The sequence below is a fragment of the Chrysochloris asiatica genome, unplaced genomic scaffold (assembly GCF_000296735.1).
Source record: "Chrysochloris asiatica unplaced genomic scaffold, ChrAsi1.0 scaffold00173, whole genome shotgun sequence".
Lineage (NCBI taxonomy): Eukaryota > Metazoa > Chordata > Mammalia > Afrosoricida > Chrysochloridae > Chrysochloris > Chrysochloris asiatica.
The window spans coordinates 3,834,994-3,848,488 of NW_006408691.1; the positions used below are offsets into that span (position 1 = coordinate 3,834,994).

The window sequence follows — 13,495 nt, forward strand, 5'->3', positions numbered from 1 at the left end:
CCTTAGCCCCCTCGGCCCCGCCCCCGAACCTATCCAGACGCCGCGCCCTCCGGAGTTTCTCAGTCCCAGCCCCGCGCCTTGCTGTGGCCCCTCAAGTCACCTGCACAACATCCTCAACCCTTCTTGGCCGCGCCCCAACTCCCCGGCAACACCCCCTCCGTCTCAGCCACACCTCGTCCTCCGTCGCGTAAACAGGAAGTAGGCCTGCACACGGAGAACGCTTCCGGCACTGAGACTGGCCGGCGCGGTAGTGAAGGGCGGCGGGGCAGAGCCAATCGTGGACGGCGGCTGGGGAAGAGCCAATCCCCAGAGGTGACGAGTGGGGGCGGGCCCAGAGACTGGCGAGGCGCAGCCAATCGGGACGGCTCGTGGGGGCGGGGCGGACCGGGGCAGCCGCCTGGGGCCGCTGACGGTCGGTGGGTAGTTGAGGCGGCGACGGCAGCCGGGTAGGGGCCACGGACGGCAGCGGCGATGTTGCAGCTGCGGGACTCGGTGGACTCGGAGGGCACGAGCCCCACGGCGGTGCTCGCGGCCGGCGAAGAGGTCGGGCCGGGCGGCGGCGGCGGCGCGGGTCGGGCGGGGGCAGGCACGCCGCTGCGCCAGACTCTGTGGCCTCTCAGCGTTCACGACCCCACGCGCCGCGCGCGCGTCAAAGAGTACTTCGTGTTCCGGGTGAGGCCGGGGCCTGTGGGGACGAACGACGGACGGTGGGGGAATGGCCCCGGGGGAGGCAGGGTGCCGGGGCTCGGCCCCGCGGAAGCGTGACCTCTGCGCCTTGCCCTGTGCCCCAGCCCGGGACCATCGAGCAGGCAGTGGAGGAGATCCGCGTGGTGGTCCGACCGGTGGAGGACGGCGAGATCCAGGGGGTGTGGCTGCTGACCGAGTAAGCCTGCCCGCCTCTGGGGGACGGGGCCCGCCCGAGGAAGCCTTCACACGCCCAGGGGCCGGCGTACCATAAGGTGGTGGCAGCGCCTCCGTCGGTGGGACGACGTGCTGGAGGCCGCGACTTCCAGAGTGGAAACGGAGCCCTGGGAGGCCTTTGCCCACCCTCCTGGGGAGAAAGGGAAGGGTGGGTCTTTTCGCCGTTACTCTCTACAGGGAAGAAGTTAACTTACCTGTTCTCCGGCAGGGTTGATCACTGGAATAATGAGAAGGAGCGCCTGGTGCTCATCACAGAGCAGTCTCTGCTCATCTGTAAATACGACTTCATCAGTCTCCAGTGCCAGCAAGTGCTCAGAATTGCCCTGAATGCTGTGGACACCATCTCCTACGGAGAATTCCAGTTCCCTCCGAAGTCCCTGAACAAGTGAGTCTGCCCAGACCATCCAAAGCCACTGAACTTTGCTGGAGAGGGCCTTGTAATATACTCCTATAGGTGTCTTCCCATTTTCACTTCAAAAAATCAGACCTCAGTGGCTTTGCTGCCTCTCCATTACATGGTATTATCGAGAAACAAAGTGCTACAGCTTCACAAATCAATGGAAGATTTCTTAAGAGTAGAAACCCGAGATCTCTGGGCAACTGATGCCTGAAAGGCCTGTAGCAAAAGTGGATGATCTGAATTCAAGATACAGTTACATAGAACCCTACATGTTAAAAACAACCTTGTATATAGTCCTTGTATAGTTTGCAGTTGAGTTGTGGTGTTGGTGAAGAATTTCAAAAGTATGGATTGCTAGAAAAACAAATTTGTGTTGGAAGTACAACCAGAATTCTTGGAAGCCAGGATGGCCAAACTTTGGCATTCATACATCTGACATATTATCAGGAGGGACCAGTCCCTGGAGAAAGAGATCCTGATTATTAAAGTGGAGGGTCAGTGAAAAGAGGAAGAACCCCAACAAGATGGATTGGCACGGTAGCAGCAGCAGTGGGCTTAAAGCATAACAATTTTGAGGAAGGCGCAGCACCAGGCAGTGTTTAGTTCTGTTGTGCATAAGGTAGCTATGAGTCGGAATCGACTTGAAAGCACCTAACAAGGAGTCTCCAGCTGAAGGCCAAAATCAGCATTTTCTCCTGGAGGAAAGGTGTTACATCAACCATGTCAGTTCCTGATGTGGTTCAAAGAAACAAAGGGGGCACCACTTTCCTTAGTTGCCTCTGAACACTAGATACATGTGACTGTTTATTGAATGGTTTTCCAGAAATGATTCTCTACCTTCAGGGGAATTTTCTGAAATTTGAGAAGCCTAGATGTGAATATGAGGAGCACTGGTTGGCATTATAGGGTAAGCATTGGACTACTAACCACAAGGTCAGCAGTTCAAACCCACCAGCCACTCGGGAGAAAGATGAAATTTTCTGTCCCTGTCAAGATTTTTCCAGGCTTTGGAAATCCTATACAGGGTCTCTGTGAGTCGGAACTGAGCAGTGAGCTGTTGGGGAAATGTGGATATAGTCAACTGAATTAAACTTGAGTTTATAGAGTTTGTATGTAGATATTTGGATAGGGAGCATTCAGGAAGTGAAGATGAGCCAAAAATCTTAACCAACATTTTAGAACAGAATTTAAAGTTATAAAAATGTCACTCATTTAGGTGCTTCATCTTTATTTCTCTTAATACATTTTTGTAATCATGTAAAGGTTAAGCTTAGCTTAATCTGTTAGAATGGAGATCATTAGAGGAGTAAATTACATATGCTGCTAATCTGACCACTATTACTATGACCACTGGTACTCTGCTGTCAATGGAGCACTTTTGCATGTCGTGCCCTTATAAATAACTAAGCAGCCTGCTGTGGGGTCTGACTCGTTTCTTCTCATCCATCAGGAGAGCAGGTTTTGGGCTTCGCATCCAGTGGGACAAGCAGAGTCGCCCTTCTTTCATAAACAGATGGAATCCCTGGTCTACCAACGTGCCCTACGCCACCTTCATTGAGCACCCAATGGCTGATGCGGATGAGAAGACTGTGTCTCTGTGCCAGGTAAAAGGATGAACGGTGGATACTAGCTTGTCCCCAGAACTTAGTGCAGTGATGGAATGTTCTAGATCTGCACTGTCCAGTCCTGGGGCCACTGAGCACTTGAACCAGTGGAATTGAAGACATAAACCTTTGTCGTAAGTTGAAATGACCTCATGTGGCCAATAGCTGCTCTGTAACTGGACAGCTCTATAACGTGGCCCCTTGCCATGGAGAAGGGTCCAGAAGGCCTTTGAGGAACAGCACTGATCCCTCCAGGTCTCTGCTAGAATACCACGAGCACAGGCGGTATGGGCTGGTAGCTAAGCCCCAGACATCCACCACTTGGTGGCTATGTAGCTTTGGCTTAATGACTAATTGGTGGGGCTGTGGGAAGGAGTACATAGGTTACTATGACAACAGCACTCCAAGCTGGGCCTTCAAGTCTTGACTGCTATCTCACAAATGGACAGTGGCAGTGATGTTTTGACAGGGCTGTGGAGTTACACTGAGCTGCTTGCTTAAGGATTTCTGACTTAGTTACCTAGTACTGCTTCAACAGAAAGTACGCTGTTCCGTGGCTCCTTAGTGAACTTCCTGTGGCATGGCCCCCATTTCCCTCATCTCTGATTAATCATCTCTTAATCCACCCTTTTGTATCGCAAAGATGATGGGCTAACTAAAACACACCCTACTCTGATGTGGCCTCTTAGCATGACACAAAGCCCCATCTCCAAATGGGACTGTAACTACAGGTGTAGGGGTAAGGGTTTACACCATAAATTTGTGGGAATACATTTCAGTACGTAACAAGAGTCCTAAGATGTAGCTTCGGAGTCCTGGTGTGGCGCTGTGGGCTAATGTATCAGACTGCAAAGTTGTTTGAATTGCAAGGTCAGTGGTTCAAGCTCACTAGCTGCTCCTTGGAAACCCTATACAGGGTCGCTATGGGTCGGAATCGACTTGACGGCACTTAACAAGATGTAGCTTCAGAGAAAGCTCCTATAGGTGAGGGTACTTAAGGACCTGGCAAAGAAATCAGTGGCATTTGGAGACCTGATGGGCCTCAGCAGGTGCATTTGTCATTGTAATGGATGGATTTTTTCTCTTTAGTCAAGGGTAAAACTCAGTGTTTCTCTTTCTCTCATTAAAGCTGGAAAGCTTCAAGGCTCTATTGATCCAGGCTGTCAAAAAAGCCCAGAAAGAGAGTCCTCTGCCAGGAAGTGCAAACACTGTGCTGGTCCTCGAGCGCCCCCTCCTCATCGAGACCTACGTGGGACTGATGTCCTTTATCAACAATGAAGCCAAACTGGGTTACTCCATGACCAGAGGCAAGATAGGCTTCTAGGGTCAGCTTCAGGGAGCGGCTAACGTCAGAGAGCCAGGGGCATGTCGGGCTCCAACAGTTCACCAGACATGGCTGCAAGCCAGGCCCTAAGAGCCATCAGAATAGTAAAGTGAAGTATCTATGCTAGCTGGGCGTGGACCTGTGGTCACAGGAGCTATGGACAAAAGCCAAGTGACTCTTGCTACCCCTGTACTGGCTAGGATTCCCTTTCTCTGCTTCAGTTTCCTTCAGTGCTAGCTGTTTAGCTTCTTGTGGTTCTTGCCAACCCGGCTCCTCCTGCATGTTAATAAAGTCACAGTGGTTCCAGAAGAACACAGCAGTTGTGTACATGGCTAGATCCAGGAGTGGTACTCAAGGCCATCAGTTACCATTGAAAGGCAGGGAGGGCCTGTTGTTGCAAATAAGTTTATTTGCTATCAAATTTCTTATTTTTGAAATTTACTTTTTTGAATTTTTTTAAATGCAAAAGAAGCCAACAGACTGATGTACGTACCTGTCAGCTGCACTGTGAAGAGTTGCTCTTTTGTACACATTTGACTTCAGGTCCCACTTTTTCTAAAACTCATCTAAATGTGTTAATACATCTTGCCCAGGCCCAAAAAAGTTTACAGAAAATCCATTTTAAGACTAAAGTTCTCAGTTTCCAACACTTATTGGGTAGTCCTGCATAGTCGGTGGTGATGTCCCATTCCAATTCAGAGGAAACTGGCTCGTTTGCACTCTACAGAGGTGCCCTGTGAGATGCTTGGGAAATGGTGAGACTTGTCTTGGTCCCCAGTTAGCACAGACTTGGGGTTATGTGTGTGTGTGTGGCACCCCTGGTGGCCTTCCCACAGTGTTGGAATAGGCCCCTGAGGTCCCCCACCTCCTGCACAGCTTGCGTGATGGAGCACTGTGGGAAACTCCTCCCACTGCTGAAGCAGTGCCCTGTGGTGACCTGTCCTATTCAGCTGATGGCGCAGCAAAGGCTCACGGGCCTTCTTTGCATTGTCTCGTAAAGACAGTGACAACTGTGTGGATGTTGTTCCTTCTTTTGAAGTTATTAAAATGGAGCAAAACCCAAAACAGTGCTGGTTTGATGGGTATCAATTCCATCCTGCGTTGTTTTCTTCAGAAGCTTTGCAGACCTGGCTTGCCATCTTGCTATGGGCATGTCTGTTCACAGGACAATACCCTCAGACCTGTTCTGTTTGCAAAAGGACAGGTGACACATAGCATGAAACAAGGAGTCCTTGTCCCCAGGGGCTTTCACCTGGCAGAAGCACCTGAGTTGAAGGACTGGAAAGGGCACTGGTGTCTCACAAGCTCTGATGGTTCCAACACAGCTGGGGTGGGGACCCAGCACTGGTCCTCAAGCCTGGGTGAATACTGGTGTCCTGACTCAATGGTCAGGGACCTGATTTGACCCCATGCTTGCGGTGACTGGCCAGCAGCTCAGGTGCGCCTTGCTCCTGGTGCTGCAGACACTCCTCCCATTCCTGCCCCACATGGGATCCAGGAACCCAGGCCGGAGACCAAACGGAGAACAAGCAGACCCGGGGGCCTGGCTTGGAGCGGGGAGGGTAGGCCCTAAGGGGGTCAAAAACTCAAAGCTAGCATTTCTGAGGCCCAAACATCAAGGAAACAAGCATCAATGATTTTATGAGCTAGAAATGTTTATTTTAGAAAAAGTTTTACTCTACACATATTTACGAAAGTGCTTGACTATAGAAAAATAAAACCTAATGTAGCGTGGAGTGGCAGAGCTAGAAGACAGCCCAGGACGGTCTGGGTCACCATAGCGCTTGTCCAGGCTCTCAGGCAGTGCAGGTGCCCTCCAGGAAACACAAGCAAAAGTGCTCTTTGCTGAGGAGGGCCATGGAGTTCCCGCTCAGATGCCAACACAGGGAGAGCACGTGAAAGTCACCTGCAGAGACAGAGTCAGCTGGGAACTCCCAGGCACCTGGGCAGTGGGTCCAGCCAGGCCAGACCGGGTGAGCCCAAAGCCACCCCAATTGGGAGGCAGGTTCTTCCATCATGCTCCTTCTCAATGCCTAGAGCAGGGGCAAGGGCCCATTCTGACTTGGGTACAATGTAGGAGTTGGGCCTAGAGGATTATCGAAGGTGCCCAGAGGAACTTGAGCTGACACTCCAGGACAGTATGGGTTTACACGGTTCTTTCAGCCCTGTTTGTGATGCTGAGCCCTACTGCAATGCACACATCTGCTGGGATAGACTCACCTTCCATGGGCACCTGCACCGACATGCAGCCCGCAGGAGACCACAGGTAGATATGGTTGCCTCCCGTGCAGATGGCCAGGCGGGCCTGTTGTGGATCCCACTGGAAGCTGCGTACCGGGGCCAGCTGCTCCAGCACCACTAACAGCCTGAGCTTCTGCACGTCCCAGATCCACACGGCATTGGGCATGTTGTCTGAAAAAACAGCAGTGATAGCCCAGTGTCAGCCACTGCTCTGCCCCTGACTGAGCCTTCCCCCTGCTGTCCCTGGGCACCACCCTGCATCATGCTCTGGGCCATCACTCCTGTCCTTCAGCAATCAGCACACATTCTCTCTCAAGGGTACTTTAGGGTCTGTGAGCCACACACAGTTTTCTTTGTCGTTTGTGACACCCCTTTGAAAATGTAAAAACCATTCTCCGCTTGCACTGAGAGTACCTGGCCTTCTGCTCTGTATTGCATAGGAAGAAGTCAGCAGAGCAGAGGGCCCCTGTGCAGAGCTCCTCTGAGAGGAGCTGCTGCCGGCAGGAAACCAGGCCAGGAATGACGTGTGTGAAGCCAGGCCTCTGCTCCCGGTTCCTTGGAGAGTGCCATGTGTCTTGGCATATGATATACTCCATCTTATCTGCTCACTAGTTGAATCTCTTTATTATATCAACTCAAGACATACCCTACACTAATCACACCTCATTACTATGACAGCCCACTCCCACTGAGGTCATTCAGACTCATAGTGACTTCTTAAGGAAGCAGACAGTCTCATCTTTCTCCCAAAGAGTGGCAGGTGCAAACTTCCCGTTTAGGCAGCCCAATGTCTAACCCACAACACCACTGTTGTTAAGCGCTGTTGAGTCGGTTCTGACTCACATTGACTCTGCATAGGGTTTCCAAGGAGTGGCTGGTGAGTTTGAACTGCTGGCCTTAGGGTTCAAACTGACCTTACAGTCCAGTGCTTTATCTCACAGTACCACAAGGACAGAGGTTAGGATTTACAATGCATCTTTTTTGTTGTTGTTGCTAAGTGCTGTGGAGTCGGTTCCAACTCACAGCGACCCTGTACAGGATTTCCGAGGCTGTATATCTTTACGGGAGCAGAAAGCCACCTCTTTCTCCTACAGAACAGCTGGTAGTTTCGAACTGCTGACCTTGCAGCTCGCAGCCCGATTCGTACCCACTACGCTATCAGAGCTCCTTACAATGCATCTTGAAGGGACATAATTCAACCCTTAATACCCCATCACAGGATTTCCTTTGTATTGTGTGTGTGCCTGGTCCCACAGACACTAGTAACCACACCCAACACAAGAACACTGCACACAGCCCTGTACACTGACCATTCTTTGTTGCTAGAAAGAAGTTGTCAGGGCTGAAGGCCATTGTGCCAACGCCGATCTTGGGGTTGGCCCTGTCAGTGACGGGTTTCAGGGTCTGCAGGGAGAATGGCAAGGAGGCGATCTCATCTGCAGAATGAAGGAAGAGACACAGCAGTCACTACTGTGAGGCCAGCACTGCAGCGCCACTGTGGGGACGACCAGCCTATAGACAATGCACTAGCCAGGCAGAGAGCTCCACACCTTATCTACACACCTTGAGCAAAGAGCACTGAGGTACACCAGCCATCCCTCCTGGGGGGCCTAGCCCTGTGCTGCTTGAGAACCTGCAGGTAGTTCTCTTCCCTGCAAGCTGGTGATCTGCAAGAGGTGCCTACGACACCCAGAACCACCTGGTAGCTTTGGCTACGATCAGATGCGTGACTCGACTACTTGACTAGCTCTGACAAGTGGCACCTCTCTCCCCTCTGACGTCCTAATGTAAACCAGGTTCAACATGCCGGTCACTCTGCTGCTGTTAGCTTTTCCCAACAAAGGCAAGGCCAGCTAAGATCAGCAGTGAGGCCCTGACAGGCTACACATCTAAGATCAGCAGTGAGTCCCTGACAGGCTACATAGCTAACTAAGATCAGCAGTGAGGCCCTGACAGGCTACACAGCTAAGATCATCAGGGAGGCTCTGACAGGTTACATAGCTAAGATCATCAGGGAGGCTCTAACTGGCTACACAGCTAAGATCATCAGGGAGGCTCTCACTGGCTACAAAGCTGGCCCAGTAAGGCATGATGCACTCGGGGGCTCTCTCCAGAGCCTCAGCAAAGGCCAGCTGCCTGCCATTCTAGGTGTTTCCTCTATCTTTGAACCTGTTGGTCTTTCAACATCTCTATGGGTCTTTCACTTTACAGATGGGGAACCAGACACCAGAAGTTTTCAGGATCACAGAGCCTGAATTCAAACCAACCAGCAGCTGAACTGGTGGTCTCCTGATGCTCTCCCTTCCTAACTCACCCAGGAAATCCTATTATTCATTTAAGGATAGCCCCTCCCACTATCAGCTGCTGCTGGTGGTGGTATGCCATGGAGTCAGTTCCAACTCATAGTGACCACCCTGGATAGGGTTCCGAGGCTGTAAATCTTTATGGGAGCAGAAAGCTTTCATGTTTCTATGGTGGAATGGCTAGTAGTTTTGAACTGTTGACTTTCAGCAGCCCGACTCATGACCACCACACTGTGAATGTCTGGAACTTACATTCAGTCAACAAAAACAGCACATATAGTGGTCAACCCCCACACGATCTTAATAAACTATTGGACTAAAGGCTGGAGATGACACAGGTCAAGAAAGCCGAGTCTGGGGGTACGGGTGATGAGTAAAGAGCACTGGACGTTTACTTGGACAAGGACACGCTCTCGCGCAGAAAGCCCCCCTGCTCCTTACATTTTGTCTCTGGGGAGGAGAGAGGCCTGGCTGCTGCTCTCGGCGGTGGGAAGGGAAGGCCCTCTAGCCCCAGCTTTGGACGCTTCTCAACTTCCCTATAGACAATCTGAAAGACAAGAGCACAGTCATATCCGCACCACGTTTACACCAGCGCACGAGGCAGTACCTGGTGAACAGCAGAACAGACACTGACCCCTGCCCCGTGTTAGACAACAGAGTCCTCATCCTCATGGAGAAGGATGCTGCGTCCGTTCAGAAGTATGGGGGCTGTACTTACTTGTATTTCCCATTGTTGTTGTTAGGTGCCATCGAGTCAGTACCGACTCATAGCGATCCTCTGCAGAACAAAACAAATCACTGCCCGGTCCTGTTGTTGTTGTTGTTGTTAAGTGCCGTTGAGTCAGTTCTGACTCATAGCAACCCTGCATAGGGTTTCCGAGGAGGGACTGGTGAGCTTGAACTGCCAACCTTGTGGTTCCAACCTTGCAGCCCAGTGAATTAACCCACAATGCCACACTTTAATGAATTCTCTACACTACACTGCTCAACTGGAAAGACATGGGGGAGAAGAGCTTTATGATTCAATAGTAATTGTTAATTGCGACTGTCACAGCTATAAAGGTACAAGTTTGGTAACAAAAATGGGGGAGTAGCTAATCATATAATCCAGGAACAGAGGACCCTAGGACAAGGGAGAAGAGCACAAGAGGAATGTGGGACCCTAACCAGAGAAGCAGCGACTCCAGAGATGGTGACATGGAGAGAGGAGCAGGTGAGGACTCTAGATTCATGGAAAGAGAGGGACTGAGGGCTGGTGGCCAGGAGGCAGGCCTGCAAAATGTGCCCCTTGGTGGTGTCAATTATTATATATTCCTGAGTGCTTTGTGTACATTCCTCCCCCCACCCCCCCAAAAAAAAAATCCAAACAGAAGGAATGGAAGCAAATACTGTTGAATGATGATAATGCACAGAGATTGTAATCACTGCAATGAAATGATGGTGTAAAACCAATGCTCCATTCACAATAAAAATGAAAAAAAGAAAAGAAAAAAAAACCTCATACAAGGGAGAAAAAAAAAAGTCACACTTACAATCTTGGGATTGTCGATAGTTGCAGAATGCTCAAATTCTGTGATCATCTTCCAAGTCACATGATTCAGAAGGCGCACCTGGTTAAAGAACACCAGGGGTGAGGCTGAGCATCCCAGTGGCCACTCATCTCCTGCCCAAGCAGCCAAGCCAGAGCTCTACGGGTTCTCACCTTTCCATCATAGCTTCCAACCGCTAGGAACTGACTGCTAGGGCTCCAGGCCACAGACTTGATGCCCAGAGACAACTCGTACGCACAGTAGGTTGACAGCAATCGGCCATCCAATGAGTAGAGCAGGACCTTGTACTAGAGGAGACACTTCAGTCATGATCTACACATTACAGGGACCCAAGACTTGCAGGAGAGCAGGGCAGTCAGCTGGCGGGCTGGGGTCCTGACTGCCCTGGTGCATGAGAGGGGAGCGCTGAGGTCCAGCACAGCCCTCTAGTTAATGCAACTAGCACACAGAGGAAGGGTGCTGGGGGAAAGCTAATTCAACAGTTCAGAGATGAGAAAGCTAACCAATCTGCAGCATTCAAAAAGCATTAGGTAAGTTAAGCGCTAGGTGACAAGTTCTTAAAACACAAAGTGTTACTGGGTCATTCTGATACCTCCAGACAGGTGTCCCACACGGCCAGCACACAGCCATTGGGTGCCCACTCGATCCCAACGAGATCCTGGGTGTCGGTCTCAAAGTGCTTGCAAAGAAAGAGGGCAAGCGATTACAATTTGGAAATACTTTCTTAGACCACTGCATTTGGTAACTAAGGCTTCCTACGCTGGGACTCTCCCTCTCTCACAAAGTATGGAGCTACACCCACCACCCTACCCTGCTTCAGTGCTGCAGGTGTGGCCCCTGTACCAGTCGGCTGGGCTCCATCAGCTCTGCCCAGCCATGAGTCACCTTTAGCTGGGCTCTGCCATCCTCACCCCTGCTTGCCAAGCTAGAGTCTTCCTCCCTTAAGACAAACACTTCTGTTCTGGACACTGGTTGATGAGGGGTCCCTCAACAGCATTCCAGAATTTCATGTGAACCACCTGCCCTACTCTCAGACTGTGAGAACCAGGCCAAGAACCCTGGGGACACTCAACACCTTGAATTGTGCCCAACACAGAACACTCAAGGTCAAGTTCAATTTTACTCCTCCTCCTAACAGAACATGTAGCTGTTAGCTCCTGTAGAGTGGTTCCAACTCAGTCACCCTACAGACAACAGAACAAAATACTACCCAGTCCTACACCATCCTTACAAATGTTACCTTTCAGTCTACTGTTACTACCATTTTGTCAATCCATCACGTTGAGGGTCTTCCTCTTCCTCACGGATACTCACTTTATCAAGCATGATGGCCTTTCTCCAGGTACTGATGCCTCCTGACAACATGTCCAAAGTCTCACCATCCTTGCTTCCAAGGAACATTCTTGCTATACGTTTTCTAAGACAGATTTGTTCATTCTTCTGGCAGTCCCTGGTATATCTGATATTCTCTGCTAACACCATATTTCAGCAAATGCATCAATTCTTCTAATCTTCTGTCCAACTTTCACCTGCACATGAGGGTCAGGCACACCTTAGTCCTCAAACTGACATCTCTGCTCTTGAACACTTGTGCAGCACATCAGCCTATTTCGTTTGATTTGACTGCTGCTTCCATGAGTGTTGATTGTGAATCCAAGTGATCTTGTGTTTGACAACTTCAATCATCAATCATAGTGTTATTTTCTTAATCCAATGGTGAGGATTTGGTTTTCTCTACATTGAGGTGTAATCTATACTGAAGGCTATAGTCTTTGACTATATATACTTTGAAGTATATATACTTTGACTATACATACTGACTATATATACTTTGAAGTAAGTATTTTAAGTCCGCTTAACGTTCAGAAAGCAAGGTTGTGTCACCTGCATTATCACAGGCTTTTAATGAGTCTTCCTTCGATCCTGATGCCATGTTGTTCATATAATCCAGCTTTTCGGATTATGTGCTCCGCATACAGATTGAATAAGTAAAGTGAAAGGATACAACCTGGCACACACCTTTCCTGATTTTAACCACTCAGTATCCCCTTGTTCTGTTCTGTTCTGTTCAACAGCCTCTTGGTCTATGCAAAGGTTCTTTTATAAGCACAAGTAAGTGTTTTGGAGTTCCCATGCTTTGCAATGTTATATCTAATTTGTTATGAGCCACACAATCAAACGCCTTGGCATGGTCAACAAAGCACAAGTAAACATCTGTCTGTTAATCTCTGCTTTCAGCCAAGATCCCTCTGTCGTCAGCAGTGATATTCCTCATTCCACAGCCTCTTTCTGAATCCAGCTTGAATTTCTGGCAGTTCCTTGTCAATAGACTGATATAATAGTTTTTGAATTAGCATCAGCAAAATTTTACTTGCATGTGATATTAATGATATTGTTCGATGGTTTCTGCATTCCACTGGGGCACCTCTCTCTGAAATGGGCAATTTGCTGGCCAGGTAACAGTCTTTCAAATGTCTTTGCAAAGATGAGTGAGCATCTCGAGTGCTGCATCAGTTTGTACATATATCAATGTCAAATTAAACAAATCATAAAAGGAAGGACTCCACTCTGATAGGATCTGAATGTCAAAAAAAAACCCAGCATGCCTCATTTGTACCAAATCTTGCACACACTTGGCAGCAGGTATATTACCTGAGGCTACACACAACACCCCTGTCCCCTGGAAACTGGAAAGCACACTGTCCCACATAATGCCACAGATACACATCTCAGCCACCTCCTCCCCCATTCACAGGACCACCTGATGCCAGCTGAAGAGGAAAGGTCTTACCCTCAGGAGCTGCCAGTCACGGCAAACAAAGATGCTGATGAAGTCCTTGCAGTCCCGCCTCTCGGCCAGCGCCATGTAGCGGCCATCTCTGGTGAAGGCGGTTCCTGCCAGAGGGATTAAGATGCGCTGACTGCCAAGGGAGTTTACTACCGGAGTCATTTTCAAAGAGGAATAAGGACAAAAAAGCAAAGGTCAAAAAGAGCACAACACAGAATACTGCATCTCTCTCGATAAATAGGTCTACTCTGTGTACACGGAAGCAAGACAAACAAGTCTACTCTGTGTACACGGGAGCAAGATAAACAAGTCTACTCTGTGTACACGGGAGCAAGATAAACAAGTCTACTCTGTGTACACGGGA

At 49.7% G+C, this 13,495-nt stretch overlaps 2 protein-coding genes across 3 annotated transcripts in view; one reads left to right on the plus strand and one right to left on the minus strand.

Moving 5' to 3' along the window:
- The first annotated feature begins 432 nt into the window (after positions 1-432).
- TPRG1L (tumor protein p63 regulated 1-like) lies at positions 433-4,266 on the plus strand. Of its 2 annotated transcripts, none has more exons than XM_006871738.1 (5): positions 433-543; positions 792-883; positions 1,130-1,306; positions 2,772-2,925; positions 4,055-4,249. In XM_006871738.1, exons 1-5 carry the CDS (start codon positions 472-474, stop codon positions 4,247-4,249), a joined length of 690 nt encoding a protein of 229 aa, XP_006871800.1. In that variant the 5' UTR covers positions 433-471. The 2 variants fall into 2 exon arrangements, with proteins under 2 accessions (XP_006871800.1, XP_006871799.1); XM_006871737.1 differs by having other exon boundaries at positions 451-672; positions 4,055-4,266.
- Positions 4,267-6,045: 1,779 nt separating this feature from the next.
- Positions 6,046-13,495, minus strand: part of WRAP73 (WD repeat containing, antisense to TP73) — a 19,558-nt gene continuing 12,108 nt past the window's right edge. Inside the window, exons 5-12 of the mRNA XM_006871785.1 lie at positions 13,135-13,238; positions 10,936-11,022; positions 10,496-10,630; positions 10,326-10,403; positions 9,235-9,340; positions 7,801-7,926; positions 6,470-6,661; positions 6,046-6,155 (exon numbers count right to left, since the gene is read on the minus strand). Of these exons, the coding sequence (XP_006871847.1) occupies positions 6,046-6,155; positions 6,470-6,661; positions 7,801-7,926; positions 9,235-9,340; positions 10,326-10,403; positions 10,496-10,630; positions 10,936-11,022; positions 13,135-13,238 (938 nt within the window). The remainder of the gene's footprint in view (positions 6,156-6,469; positions 6,662-7,800; positions 7,927-9,234; positions 9,341-10,325; positions 10,404-10,495; positions 10,631-10,935; positions 11,023-13,134; positions 13,239-13,495) is intronic.